The sequence below is a fragment of the Microtus pennsylvanicus genome, chromosome 7, assembly GCF_037038515.1.
Source record: "Microtus pennsylvanicus isolate mMicPen1 chromosome 7, mMicPen1.hap1, whole genome shotgun sequence".
Lineage (NCBI taxonomy): Eukaryota > Metazoa > Chordata > Mammalia > Rodentia > Cricetidae > Microtus > Microtus pennsylvanicus.
In genome coordinates this window covers 122,980,918-122,992,446 of record NC_134585.1, presented here as the reverse complement: position 1 = coordinate 122,992,446, position 11,529 = coordinate 122,980,918, and the positions used below count along the sequence as shown (strand labels likewise).

General features: G+C 57.4%; 1 protein-coding gene across 5 annotated transcripts; it reads right to left on the bottom strand.

Moving 5' to 3' along the window:
• On the bottom strand, nucleotides 1-11,473 carry Adam15 (ADAM metallopeptidase domain 15). Of its 5 annotated transcripts, XR_012911210.1 has the most exons (24): nucleotides 11,278-11,472; nucleotides 10,070-10,176; nucleotides 9,428-9,504; nucleotides 8,986-9,064; nucleotides 8,749-8,825; nucleotides 8,490-8,664; nucleotides 5,800-5,865; nucleotides 5,648-5,716; nucleotides 5,404-5,573; nucleotides 5,209-5,293; nucleotides 4,686-4,834; nucleotides 4,420-4,594; nucleotides 4,115-4,207; nucleotides 3,711-4,015; nucleotides 3,431-3,626; nucleotides 3,254-3,331; nucleotides 2,631-2,703; nucleotides 2,275-2,413; nucleotides 1,810-1,879; nucleotides 1,232-1,306; nucleotides 1,082-1,145; nucleotides 759-830; nucleotides 423-547; nucleotides 1-316 (listed from the first exon to the last, which is right to left on the bottom strand). XR_012911210.1 is itself a non-coding variant. In XM_075978444.1 (23 exons), exons 1-23 carry the CDS (start codon nucleotides 11,354-11,356, stop codon nucleotides 274-276), a joined length of 2,577 nt encoding a protein of 858 aa, XP_075834559.1. In that variant the 5' UTR covers nucleotides 11,357-11,471; the 3' UTR covers nucleotides 1-273. The 5 variants fall into 5 exon arrangements, 4 of the variants coding, with proteins under 4 accessions (XP_075834559.1, XP_075834560.1, XP_075834562.1 ...); XM_075978444.1 differs by lacking the exon at nucleotides 1,082-1,145 and having other exon boundaries at nucleotides 11,278-11,471; XM_075978445.1 differs by lacking the exons at nucleotides 759-830; nucleotides 1,082-1,145 and having other exon boundaries at nucleotides 11,278-11,471.
• Nucleotides 11,474-11,529: the final 56 nt, after the last annotated feature.

The following is an 11,529-nucleotide window of genomic DNA, read 5'->3' as shown; positions in this document are numbered from 1 at the left end:
TTCCAGGAGCCACTTTCCAAGATCTCACATTTATTACAAAGGAGCAGAGACAGATGTGTGCGCGTCCCTCCGCCGCCTTTTCCAGCCACGGCCCCTCCCGAACAGCCAGGTGCAGCTATTTTGGTGGGTCCCAAGGTTAACAGCGCCCGATGGTGGGTGGTTCCTGCGTCCTCTCTGCTCCTGCCCCTCTAGGCATTTGGAAGGGGACGGTCTGGCAGAGATTTCACTTTAAGTCTTAAATCTGGGTGAGAGGCAGCCAAACCTCAAGAGAGGTCAGAGGTAGAGTGAGGGTAGTGTCGGGGGTGGTGGAGCTGGCCTGGAGTTTAGAAAGCCAAGGAAAACATTTGTAAAAGTCAGAACTCTTGCTCAGATGCCTCACTGGCAGTAAGACACGGGTCTCCCGCAGCATGCTCCTCACCTACCTGGAGGGCACCACCAACTGCATGCTTCCGTCCCCTGGGCCCGGAGGGTCACCTGATGGGTGCCGGCCCTGCGGGTTGGCGGGCAGTGGCTTTCTTGGGGGTGGGGGTTTAGTGGGCCCCTGAGACTGAGAGAGAAGACCAGTTCGTCATGATTTCCACCCTCCATGGAGGGTTCTAGGAGCAGTGCTAATGGGCACCTTTGTCTCCAAACAAACCTGTCACTACCAAAGGTGCTATTGGGGTACATGCCCTCAGGCATAGAGGAAGCCATCTTGCCATTGCCACCATAGCTCTAGGCAGGAGAGGCAATGCTTTCTGCTTTCCACTCACTGTTACCTTTGGGTGCCTCACCACAGGGTCGGCGGGCAGAGGGCGAGTGGGAGGATTGGGTCGGTCAGCCAGAGCAGCCTGAACAAAGAGAGGAGTGGTGGCTTTGAAAGCACAGTCCGAGGGGGTGAGCGTGCAGAGACTCCCCAGGGTCAACATGCAAAGTCAGCCAGGGGCTCAATGGAACATGGGAGCATGCGCAGGGGGGCTTGGGTGCTTGCCAATAGACAGGAGCCTGGGGAAGGAAGGTGTGGATCGATCATAGTCCCTGGATGGCTGTAGTCCCATTATTGACCACCAGGTGGTAGCAGAGACCATGTCAGGAGGCTCACCCTTGGCTGCTTCTGGGGCTTTGAAGGCTGAGGGGGCACCCTGGTCTCTTAATGAAGAACACCGCTGGGGGGAAGCAGGGATGAGAACTGGGATTGGGCACCTCGCCTCCCATGTGTCCCGAGCCAGGGCAAGGCCCAGCCCAGATTTACCTGGAGTTTCTTGGGCACAGGGTTAGGTGGCAGCGGCCTGGAGGGGGGCACCGGAAAGATGATTGCACTAGCTTGCTGAGATGACGAGAGGAGCAGACAGGCAGAGTGGGCAGGAGGAGACAGACAGATGTGAGCAGAAAGGGGTTAGTGTCGAGATGAGGGCAGCAGAGCCTCAGCTACATGCAGTGGTGACATGCTCTGACTTCATGCACACCCTCTGCCATGAGAGGGCTCAGGTTCTCGCCCTGGGCACTTGGCACACTTTGCACATGATGTCTGGGCCTTGTCAGATCTCAGCACACTGAAGGTCCTCTTGCACACGACCCCATTATCCCATGGCACTGGCTGCCGATGGGTGTGGGCAGAACCACCTCTCAAGGTACCAATCTGGCCAGCTGAAAGAGCTCAGCAGAGCCTCCTGGGGGACTGGCCTGGCCGCTCTTGCTGCTTCACTGCCTGCTCCTTGGACTGACTGAGCACTCCGAAGCTTTTTTGAGTCTTGAACCTTTAGTGCCACCTCTAGGCCCAAATTAGGTACCAAGTAATGTGGACTCTTTGCTCTGCCATCCAGGGCTTACCTTAGTGCCTGGCATCTGTTGTGCCCTCTGTGGAGGTCCTGGCCTTTCGGGAGGATTTGGCTGGGCTGCCCTAAGTATAAAGAAAACCAAAGAGAGAATGGGACTGGCCTCCCACCTGCTGATCAGGAAGAAGTTAACCTTTTAGCCCTTGGAGGGTAGCTTTGTGTGGTTTAGGCCAGGGCTGTGGTTAAACAGCCTGAAAGAAGACCACCTTTCCCCTACTTTGGGGTCTGGAATGAGGTGGCCCCAGTACCTGGAGGTCTACCTATGACCTACGAGAGAGGCTAAGGGATACATGTGGAGATGGTAGGTACGTGTATAGGAATAGTGGTCAGGAAATCCAGGGGCTGGGAGTTTGGGATTTAGAAGTAGGGATAAGGACTGCATGGCTTGGGCCATTAGAAGCAGGGGCTTCAGAACTGCCCTTAACCAAAGGAAGTAACAGCAGGAAAAGGATGTTAATACCTATATTGGCAGCCGGATCCCTTGAGCTGGCAGAGTCGCTGATGCAGGCGGGCACGGTGCCAGTAGCTGGCACCAAGGAGGACCAGGACCAACAACAACAGGAGGCTGAGGAGCAGGCCCGTGGTCAGGGAGCTGGTGGCTGTGGAAAGAGGTTGACACAGGCTGAGAATGGCTAAGAGCTCCCTACCTAGAGAGGAGCAGGGACGGGCAGTAGATGAAGTGCTCAGAGACAAAGGCGGCTTCCAGGGGCCAAGAGCCAAGGAGCTGGAAGTGAAGGGGTCAGAAAGAGGACTAAGGAGAAAGGTAACTGTTGGAGCCATTTCGCCCTCCCCGCCTTGGGCCCGTCTCCTAGCTACCTTTGAGCGGAGCCATGCAGTCAGGAGGTGCCCAGCCCTCCTCACAGTGGCAGTTCCTGCTGCTGTCACAGACCTAGAGGTTCAAAGCAAGCAATGAAGGCATCTGGAAGATGGGACCATTGCCCTATTTCCGACTTTCCATCTTTTTGTTCTGTTTTGTTTTTTCAAGACAGGATTTCTCTATCCCTGGCTGTCCTAGAACTTGCTCTGTAGACCAGGCTAGCCTCAAATTTAGGGCTCCACCTGCCTCTGCCTCCCAAGAGCTGGGACTAAAGGCATGTGCCAGCCCCAGCAGCCTTTATCTAGCTTCACAAGGGCTCAGGCTTCTCAAACTGACAGGAATGCTGTGGCTAGTGGGTAGACAGACAGTCCTGGAGGGAGGAAGTCTTTGCCTGCAGGGGAAATGACCTTTAGTATGATGTTCACTAGTTAGCAGCTTTCCTACCCATTTCATGCCCTCCAGGATATGGGTGCAATTGTTATGTCCACTGCAATGAGGAAACACTCCAGGAAGGTTAACGGCATGCTCCCAGGAAGTGGCAAAGACTGAGGATGTCTGCTTCCATAGCCCTTTTCCCTCAGCAGGCTCCCTTCCCCCTTCCATCTCCTCCACGCCAGCTCACCCCATGGCCATGGCATTTGCTTCGACATTCCTGTGCTCCCAGGAGATCCACGGACTGGCACCGATGGTCGATGCACACCTACTCCAGAGAGAAGAGCAGAGATGGCTCTGCAAGGGCACAGCTCACTCTATTTCAGATGTCTCTTCCCACCTGGCCTCAACCACCCAGACCACTCACCAGGCCAGGGCCACAGGCAGTGCCAGGTAGAGCCAGGAGGGGCTGAGCCACGTCATTGCCCAGGTCCAGGTGCGCCCAGCTGCAGTTCAGCTGCACCCCGTTGGCTTCCAGGACCTCTGAGAGCAGATCTTGGACCGAGCCCAGCAGAGGCTGGCTCCCGCCCCACTGGCACTGTAGCTGTCCACAAATGGCATCCCTAGGGCAGGGAGAAAGGCAAGCAGGGTGGGTAGAAGCAGCACCAAGGTTCCCACAAACTCAGGAGCTTGTTTTCCCCACTTACCTAGGCGTGCAGGGCACGTAGCTGCCGTTGGGGCTGCGCCCACAGCTCCCAAAGGCATCGCCCCGAGTATTGGCTGTTTGGAGGCAGAGTGGCGTGGCAGGCTGGGCCCTAGGTCCCCAGAGCGACCGGCACTGCTGGGAATAGGAGGCGCAGCGCCCGTGCATACACACAGCCTCTCCACTAGCACAAGGCTCACCGTCCCCCAGTCTGAGGTCAGGGGGGCACTGGGAACTATCTCCTGGGCAGAACTCGGGCAAATCACAGTCGTCTCTGCGAGGGCGGCACTGCCGGTCAGCTGGCTGCAGCTGTGGGGGGTGGTAAACAAAGTAGGTGCTGGGCAAATTCAGCCAGGAGCTCACCTGGCAGGGGAGTGGTGGGGCGGCTAGTCTCAGGCCTGTTCGCACCTTGCAGTCTTGACAACAGGGTCCATCAGATGCACACTGTGCTCCTGGCCTCAGCTGGCAGGTGAAGTGGTCACAGCAAGGGTCAGTGCACTCCTGCAGGCAAGGGGACAGAGAGAGCTGAGGCACAGAGCAGCAGCAGTGCTCAAGACCTCCTAGCCTCCCAGAGAGCAAACCCAGGTGTCAAAGCCCCCAGTAAATGAGGACCAGAGAAGACAGGAAAGCCACTCAGGAGACTTAGAAAGGGCTGGGCAATCAGGATGAGGGCACAGATGGGAGTGGGCAAGGCTTTGAGGTCAGGGGCTCACATCTGGGAAGCCACAGTCACACTGCTCGCCAGGGTCCACAAACATATTTCCACACAAAGGGGACATAGGGGCCAGGTTAGGCAGCCGTTCAAAGAGGCAGCTGCCCATCCCATCGAGGAGGGCTTTGTCCAGGGCCTGTCGGCTGCAGTTGCTGAAGTTTAAACCTGGTAGGAAACTGGGAAGAGTGGCAAGGGGGGTGAGGCTGGAAGCTCTTCTCGCTTGCCTCACTCTCACGCGTCCCAACCCACCCACCCCCAGCTACTCACTCTGTGGAGGCCTCCATGATGCAGCTCTTGGCTGGGGCTGGACCTGGACAGGGACAACTGCTCCCAGGTGAATCATGGTCTAGACCAAGGCTGTGGCCCAACTCATGGGCAATCGAGGAGGCAACTCCTAAGATGCTTGTGGAGTGATCCTATCATTGGGGACGGAGATAGCCCCAGGTCTAACCCCAGCCTGGACTTAACACAACGGACAGCCAACTCTGACCCCCATTCCCTCCTTGCCCGCTCTCCTGTATGCTGTCTTCCTCCTTAATTGCTTCTAAAGTAGGCGATTACAGCCTGGGTGACAGAAATCTTAAGTGCTAGTTCAACCCTGTCCTATGCCCCCTCCCCCACTGAATAGCCCTGGTTATTGCCTCTGCCTTTGGGTCTCAGGTTCCCCCCAGAAATGCAACGGTGTGATAAATGACAACACTGTGTCCCTGACAAAGGCCACATGGTGGCCTCTGCCCTCTTTCTGCAGTTTTGGGACTGGAGATGAGGGTACCTGTAACGGTTAGCTTACCATATTGACACCGCCTGAGAAATCAGGGGAACAGATGGAGTTCTGAATGGCCATGCCCACCATGGGTCCAGAGAAGGAAGTACCACTGTGGACAGAGGTGAAACACTCAGAGTCTAAAGCCGTTGTCAGAGTGCCGGAGGAGTCGAAGCAATCTGGATAGCACCAGGTCCCAGCAGCTGAACTTGGGGTCCTTACGTCACCAGCTGGGCACTGTCATGGGGCAGTCGAGGCAGCAGGTCTGTCCGGCGCCAGTGGAGGAAGTTGTCTAGCAGGACAGCCGGGTTGGAGCTCATCTCTATCAAGTCCCGCTGGGTCCAGGCCTCCAGGCCCACAAGTGCTACCCGGACATTCAAGGACTGGAAGAACTGAAATAGCCGAGGCTCAGGAGGAGGCCGGGCCTGCAGCAAGGGAGCTGAGGCTCCTGCCAGCCCACACTCACTGTGTCTAACAGCAGGGCCACTTCTAGGGTTCGGTTCAGCAGCTGGTGGAAGTCAGGGTACCTTCTGACCTAGGGTCAACAGGGGTCACCTTGAAATGTGGGCAAGTGGGGACAGGGTGAGCAGGAGAGGACTGTGGTGTCAGGACACTCACCTCTGAATTATCAGCCACAATCACCAGCTCAACAATTTTGGCCTCTGTTACAACATCCCGCTTAAGCTGTGGATAAGAAGTGGGGCATGTCAGGCAAACCCCCCTCAGAGCCAGGGCTCAGGCTGGGCAAGCTGTGTCCATGCCCACTCCGAGTAGTCAGAGGAAGACCTCATGGGAAGTGTGAGAGGCCAGAGACCTGCCCATGGGGGCCAGAAATAGACGGAGCTGGCAACAGGGCTCCACTTTTCCCATTCCAACCCACTGCTTCTAAACAAAAACCGAGCTTTTGTTTTTTTGAGACAGTGTCTCAAAAACAGCTATAGCCCAGGCTGGCAGTGAACTCACTGTCCTCCTGCCTCCACTTCCCAAACACCTGCTGGATAGTTGTGTACCACCAAACCTAGCTTCTATCAATGTTTGAAAATACCAACTAAAGCCGGGTGTAATGGCGCACACCTTTAATCCCAGCACTTGGGAGGCAGAGGCAGGTGGATCGCTGTGAGTTCAAAGCCAGCCTGGTCTATAAAGTGAGTTCCCAATCAGCCAGGGCTACACAGTGGGACCTTGTCACAGTCAAACCCGCTCTTCAGGCACAGTCCTAAGCACTGGACATATATCACAATTGACCTTAATTTTCACACTGTAGTGTAATCTCCACCTTTGTAAATTAGGAAGTTGTCTTTGTATTGCTTTCTAGCTGGAAGTTTCTACTCAAGCGAATGCTCTCTGCCATGGGCCTAGAGATAGGGGAGGTATTTGAGGTGAACCCTGCTTCTGAATCCTCCATATACTGTTTACTAGTGTATGGCCTCAGGCGAGTTATCTAACACGGCTTCTTCATTTGAGAACAGAGTTCTTGTCAGCATCTGCCTTTCAGGCTGCCATGGAGAGCCGATGAGGAAGGAGCCCTGTCACTGTGCTGTCAGTCACTGCCCTGGCTGTCAGTCACTGCCCTGGCTGTCAGTCACTGCCCTGGCTGTCAGTCACTGCCCTGGCTGTCACTGCGCTGGCTGTCACTGCCCTGGCTGTCAGTCACTGCGCTGGCTGTCACTGCCCTGGCTGTCACTGCCCTGGCTGTCACTGCCCTGGCTGTCAGTCACTGCCCTGGCTGTCACTGCGCTGGCTGTCACTGTGCTGGCTGTTGTTACTGCACTGGCTGTCACTACGCTGGCTGTCACTGCACTGGCTGTCACTACGCTGGCTGTCACTGCACTGGCTGTCACTGCCCTGGCTGTCACTGCCCTGGCTGTCAGTCACTGCCCTGGCTATCACTGCCCTGGCTGTCAGTCACTGCCCTGGCTGTCAGTCACTGCCCTGGCTGTCACTGCCCTGGCTGTCACTGCACTGGCTGTCACTGCCCTGGCTGTCACTGCACTGGCTGTTGTCACTGCCCTGGCTGTCACTGCCCTGGCTGTCACTGCCCTGGCTGTCACTGCACTGGCTGTCACTGCGCTGGCTGTCACTGCCCTGGCTGTCACTGCCCTGGCTGTCACTGCGCTGGCTGTCACTGTGCTGGCTGTCACTGCACTGGCTGTCACTGCTCTGGCTGTCACTGCACTGGCTGTCACTGTGCTGGCTGTTGTTACTGCACTGGCTGTCACTGCCCTGGCTGTCACTGCGCTGGCTGTCGCTGTACTGGCTGTCACTGCCCTGGCTGTCACTGCGCTGGCTGTCACTGCGCTGGCTGTCACTGCTCTGGCTGTCACTGCTCTGGCTGTCACTGCACTGGCTGTCACTGCTCTGGCTGTCACTGCACTGGCTGTCACTGCGCTGGCTGTCAGTCACTGCCCTGGTTGTCACTGCACTGGCTGTCACTGCACTGGCTGTCACTGCCCTGGCTGTCACTGCACTGGCTGTCACTGCGCTGGCTGTCACTGCCCTGGCTGTCACTGCCCTGGCTGTCACTGCCCTGGCTGTCACTGTACTGGCTGTCACTGCTCTGGCTGTCACTGCACTGGCTGTCACTGCGCTGGCTGTCAGTCACTGCTCTGGCTGTCACTGCCCTGGCTGTCACTGCGCTGGCTGTCACTGCACTGGCTGTCACTGCACTGGCTGTCACTGCCCTGGCTGTCACTGCTCTGGCTGTCACTGCCCTGGCTGTCACTGCCCTTGCTGTCACTGCGCTGGCTGTCACTGCCCTGGCTGTCACTGCACTGGCTGTCACTGCGCTGGCTGTCACTGCCCTGGCTGTCACTGCACTGGCTGTCACTGCCCTGGCTGTCACTGCCCTTGCTGTCACTGCGCTGGCTGTCACTGCCCTGGCTGTCACTGCACTGGCTGTCACTGCACTGGCTGTCACTGCCCTGGCTGTCACTGCGCTGGCTGTCACTGCGCTGGCTGTCACTGCACTGGCTGTCACTGCTCTGGCTGTCACTGTGCTGGCTGTCACTGCGCTGGCTGTCACTGCGCTGGCTGTCACTGCTCTGGCTGTCACTGCGCTGGCTGTCACTGCGCTGGCTGTCAGTCACTGCTCTGGCTGTCACTGCGCTGGCTGTCACTGCACTGGCTGTCACTGTACTGGCTGTCACTGCTCTGGCTGTCACTGCACTGGCTGTCACTGCACTGGCTGTCACTGCCCTGGCTGTCACTGCACTGGCTGTCACTGTACTGGCTGTCACTGCTCTGGCTGTCACTGCAGTGGCTGTCACTGTGCTGGCTGAGCCAGCCCGTGCTGCTTCCATGCCTCTCACCCTATGAATGTGGCGCTGTCCAGCCTGAGTGGGCAGAAGCGCATGCCAACTTGGGGCACAGGTGTGGCCTGGCAGGAGGAGGTCTTGGATCCGAGAAACAATGAGAGGACCCTGAAGGTCTCCAGGTCCCAGCTCCAGTGTATAGCTTCTCTCTGGGGACAGGACCACCAACCCCCTAAGGAAAAAGACAGGGAGTCAGAGGGCATTTGGGGTCCCTGCCCATGTGTCCTCTTCCCTGGTAGCAAACCATCCTTGGTACCTGATCCCGGAGCAGCTGCAGAGGGAGACCCATGAGCGAGGATGGCCCTGCACGCCTCCTCGGTAGCAGCAGTTTGCCTACAAAAGGGAAGCCACACTAGTAGCACCAGCTCACAGGGAAGACCAGAGAACCCTGGAGTCCAGCTTGCTAGCAGGGGATCCTCCCACTTCCTCCAGGGCTCCCACCCTCCTGTCATCCTTCCCTCCTTTGCCAAGGACATGAGAGGGCCTGACTCACCAGATTGTGCCCCTCAGTGACCACCCGAGTGCCATCAGGCTGGTACCACACCAGAGTGGGGCGGCCAGGGACTAGATCTCTGTGACAAAAGGAAGGCAGGACCTGTGAAGCCACTTCATAGAGTATTGCTGTAACTGGCTAGTGAGGTGGGCAAAGTCCTCAGTTCCTTGGAGGCCATAGACTTTAAAGGTTGGGCTGCTGTCTCCTCCAGCCTTTCTGTGTTCCAATGTTTTTTGAGATATATGTCTGTATGAACTCAGTCAAGTTCATTTAATTTATCTGGGCTTTGACTCCTTCCTGTGTTAAATAAGGATCACTCCATAAGAGTTATCTACCCTGTGGGACTGTTGGGAAGGAGTCCAGGAGGGTAGGTATTTCGTACTTGGTGCAGATAAATGTGTGCAAACTTTTTCCCTGTGATTATTTATGTCTGCCATCTTACCTATTCTGTAGAAGCTCCAGGACATGAGTCTCACCGTCCAGCTCCACTGTGACCCTCAGGGCCTCAGGCAGACCAGTCTGTGGACACCAGAGGCATGTCACCTCCCTAGTCCTGCCCACAACTCCTACCCCTTGTAACCTGACAACCTCATGCTCTCAGGAGAGTACCAATGATTAGGTCACTGGTTGGGGATCCCAAGGGAGGGACCAGGAAGCACTGCCTGGACTGGGGCATTGTTCTAGGGGCTAGTGTGGGGAGGTCAAGGAAGGCAACTGGGCCACCCCTTCTCGGCTTCCTGCCCAGAGAGGAAGCATCATGAAGGACCCGGCACAGGCCCCAGCCCTTCCTCTGACTCAGCTGCAGAATGTGTGTCTGTCTGTCTGTCTGTCCCTTTCTAAACCTCTCCCTGAGCAAGCAGTGTGTGATGAAAGGAGGTCCAGTGTCACTGTCCCAGCGTACATGGGTGGGCTGACGGGGCTGAGGCAGACAGATGAAAGGAACCAGGTGCTGAGGAAAAGCCACTGGACCCGGCTCGACCTGCTACAAGGTCTGTTCACTGGCTGTTTATCCAAACTTTTGGCCTCAAAATAATAACTAATAATAATGTGAAGTGTGAGAACGTATTAGCAGGGTAGGACTCACCTGAAGCATTTCTGTTAGGCTAACTGGGGGGCTGTACTGACCGACCTGCCTCTCCAAGGATCCACTCAGGGCCCTCTCTGGTTTGGCTTGCTGCTCCTCAGTGTTTCCTGTGGGGGCCGAGAAGATTGCTGAGGGAATTCTCAGCGAGGCTGGGGTGCCTGGTGTCCCCAGACCTATCAACTCTCGCACAGCAAGGCCTAGCAGTGACTTTAGGGCTCCTGCACTGCATGCTGGCACTTAACGAAGGATCCTGGAAATCCCAACTGGCCAATTTCATCCCCAAGTCCCTAAAGAAAGTTCAGCTTATCCAGTCTCTCTGGCCAATCCCAGGTTCTTGCACGGACCCTCCCTGTTCCCATCCCTTCTCAATCACACCCTCCACCCAATCAGGAATGCGCTTTTTTAGGACTGGGAGAAGCCTTGTGGCCTGGTGCCCACTTGCCCTTCCTTTCCCTCACAGACGAGATGCTGTGAACGCCCATCTCTGGGTGAGCAGTGCAAACACCGACCTCCCTAAACAGCCTTGATGCCCAGTCAGGCGCACCCGTTCCCAACAGCCTCCGCTTCCTCCGCCAGCACCCCCAACAATGGCCCTCTCCCCTCCGGACACTCCACCCCCCGCCTACCCTCTCGGCCCCCAGCCCAAGACAGCAGCGGGAAGTGAAAGTTCCAAGGAGGAGTTGCTGTCCCAGCCTCTTTCCTGGCTAGTGTTCCCTCCCTGTGCTGCTCCGGAGGCCCCTCCCGCTCCTCCAGGCTCCTGGTGGCCACCGCACCAGGGTGAGCGATGTTGGCCGCCCAGATGTGGAATGAACGGCTGGAAATAACCCTTTTCACTAAAAGCCCACCAGCCATGCCTGTTCCGGGCACTGCACAGAGTGGAACTGTCAGCTAGGCCCTAGAGAGACGAAGACGTCAGTCCTGAGAAGTGACACTTTCCAGGATTCTGAGGGGCGCTGGGCAGGCCCCTCAACTCAAAGCGGAACCTGAAAGTGTCTGCCGGGATCACGCAGGACTTCTGGATAAGGAACGCCAGCATCCTCCTCCCTTCACCATTCCCTCGCCGAATCACCAGCCCTAGGCCTTGGTCAGCAAACCAGACAGGCTGCACCCTAGTTAAGCTCGGGCTGACCGCGGCACCCCAGTGTCTCCGGGTTCCCTTGTACCTCTTCCCAGTCACCTCCTCGACCCACTCCCGCCTGGGAACTCACCTATATTTGGGAGCGGCGGGGAGGGCCGAGGGCTGCCCGCACCCAGGAGTCCCAGGGCCCAGAGCAGCGCCAGCCGCATAGCCGCGGAGCTCCGGGTCGGGCAAAGGCAGCAGGTGCGGGGCCACGCGCGGAGGAGCAGCGGGGTCGGACACCAGCTCGGCGCGGCGCAGCCACCAGGCCCCGCCCCGCCCCGTCCGCGCCCCCGAGGCCCCGCCCCTGCCGCCCAGCGCAGCCTCTTTCCGGCGGCTCCCG

Coding starts and splice junctions, on each gene's coding strand:
- Adam15 (XM_075978444.1), bottom strand. CDS start 11,356: ATGCGGCTGGCGCTGCTCTGGGCCCTGGGACTCCTGGGTGCGGGCAGC. Junction 2,414..2,630: donor CTGCATGGCTCCGCTCAAAG/GTAGCTAGGAGA, acceptor CTCTTTCCACAG/CCACCAGCTCCCTGACCACG. Junction 1,307..1,809: donor AACAGATGCCAGGCACTAAG/GTAAGCCCTGGA, acceptor TCGTCATCTCAG/CAAGCTAGTGCAATCATCTT.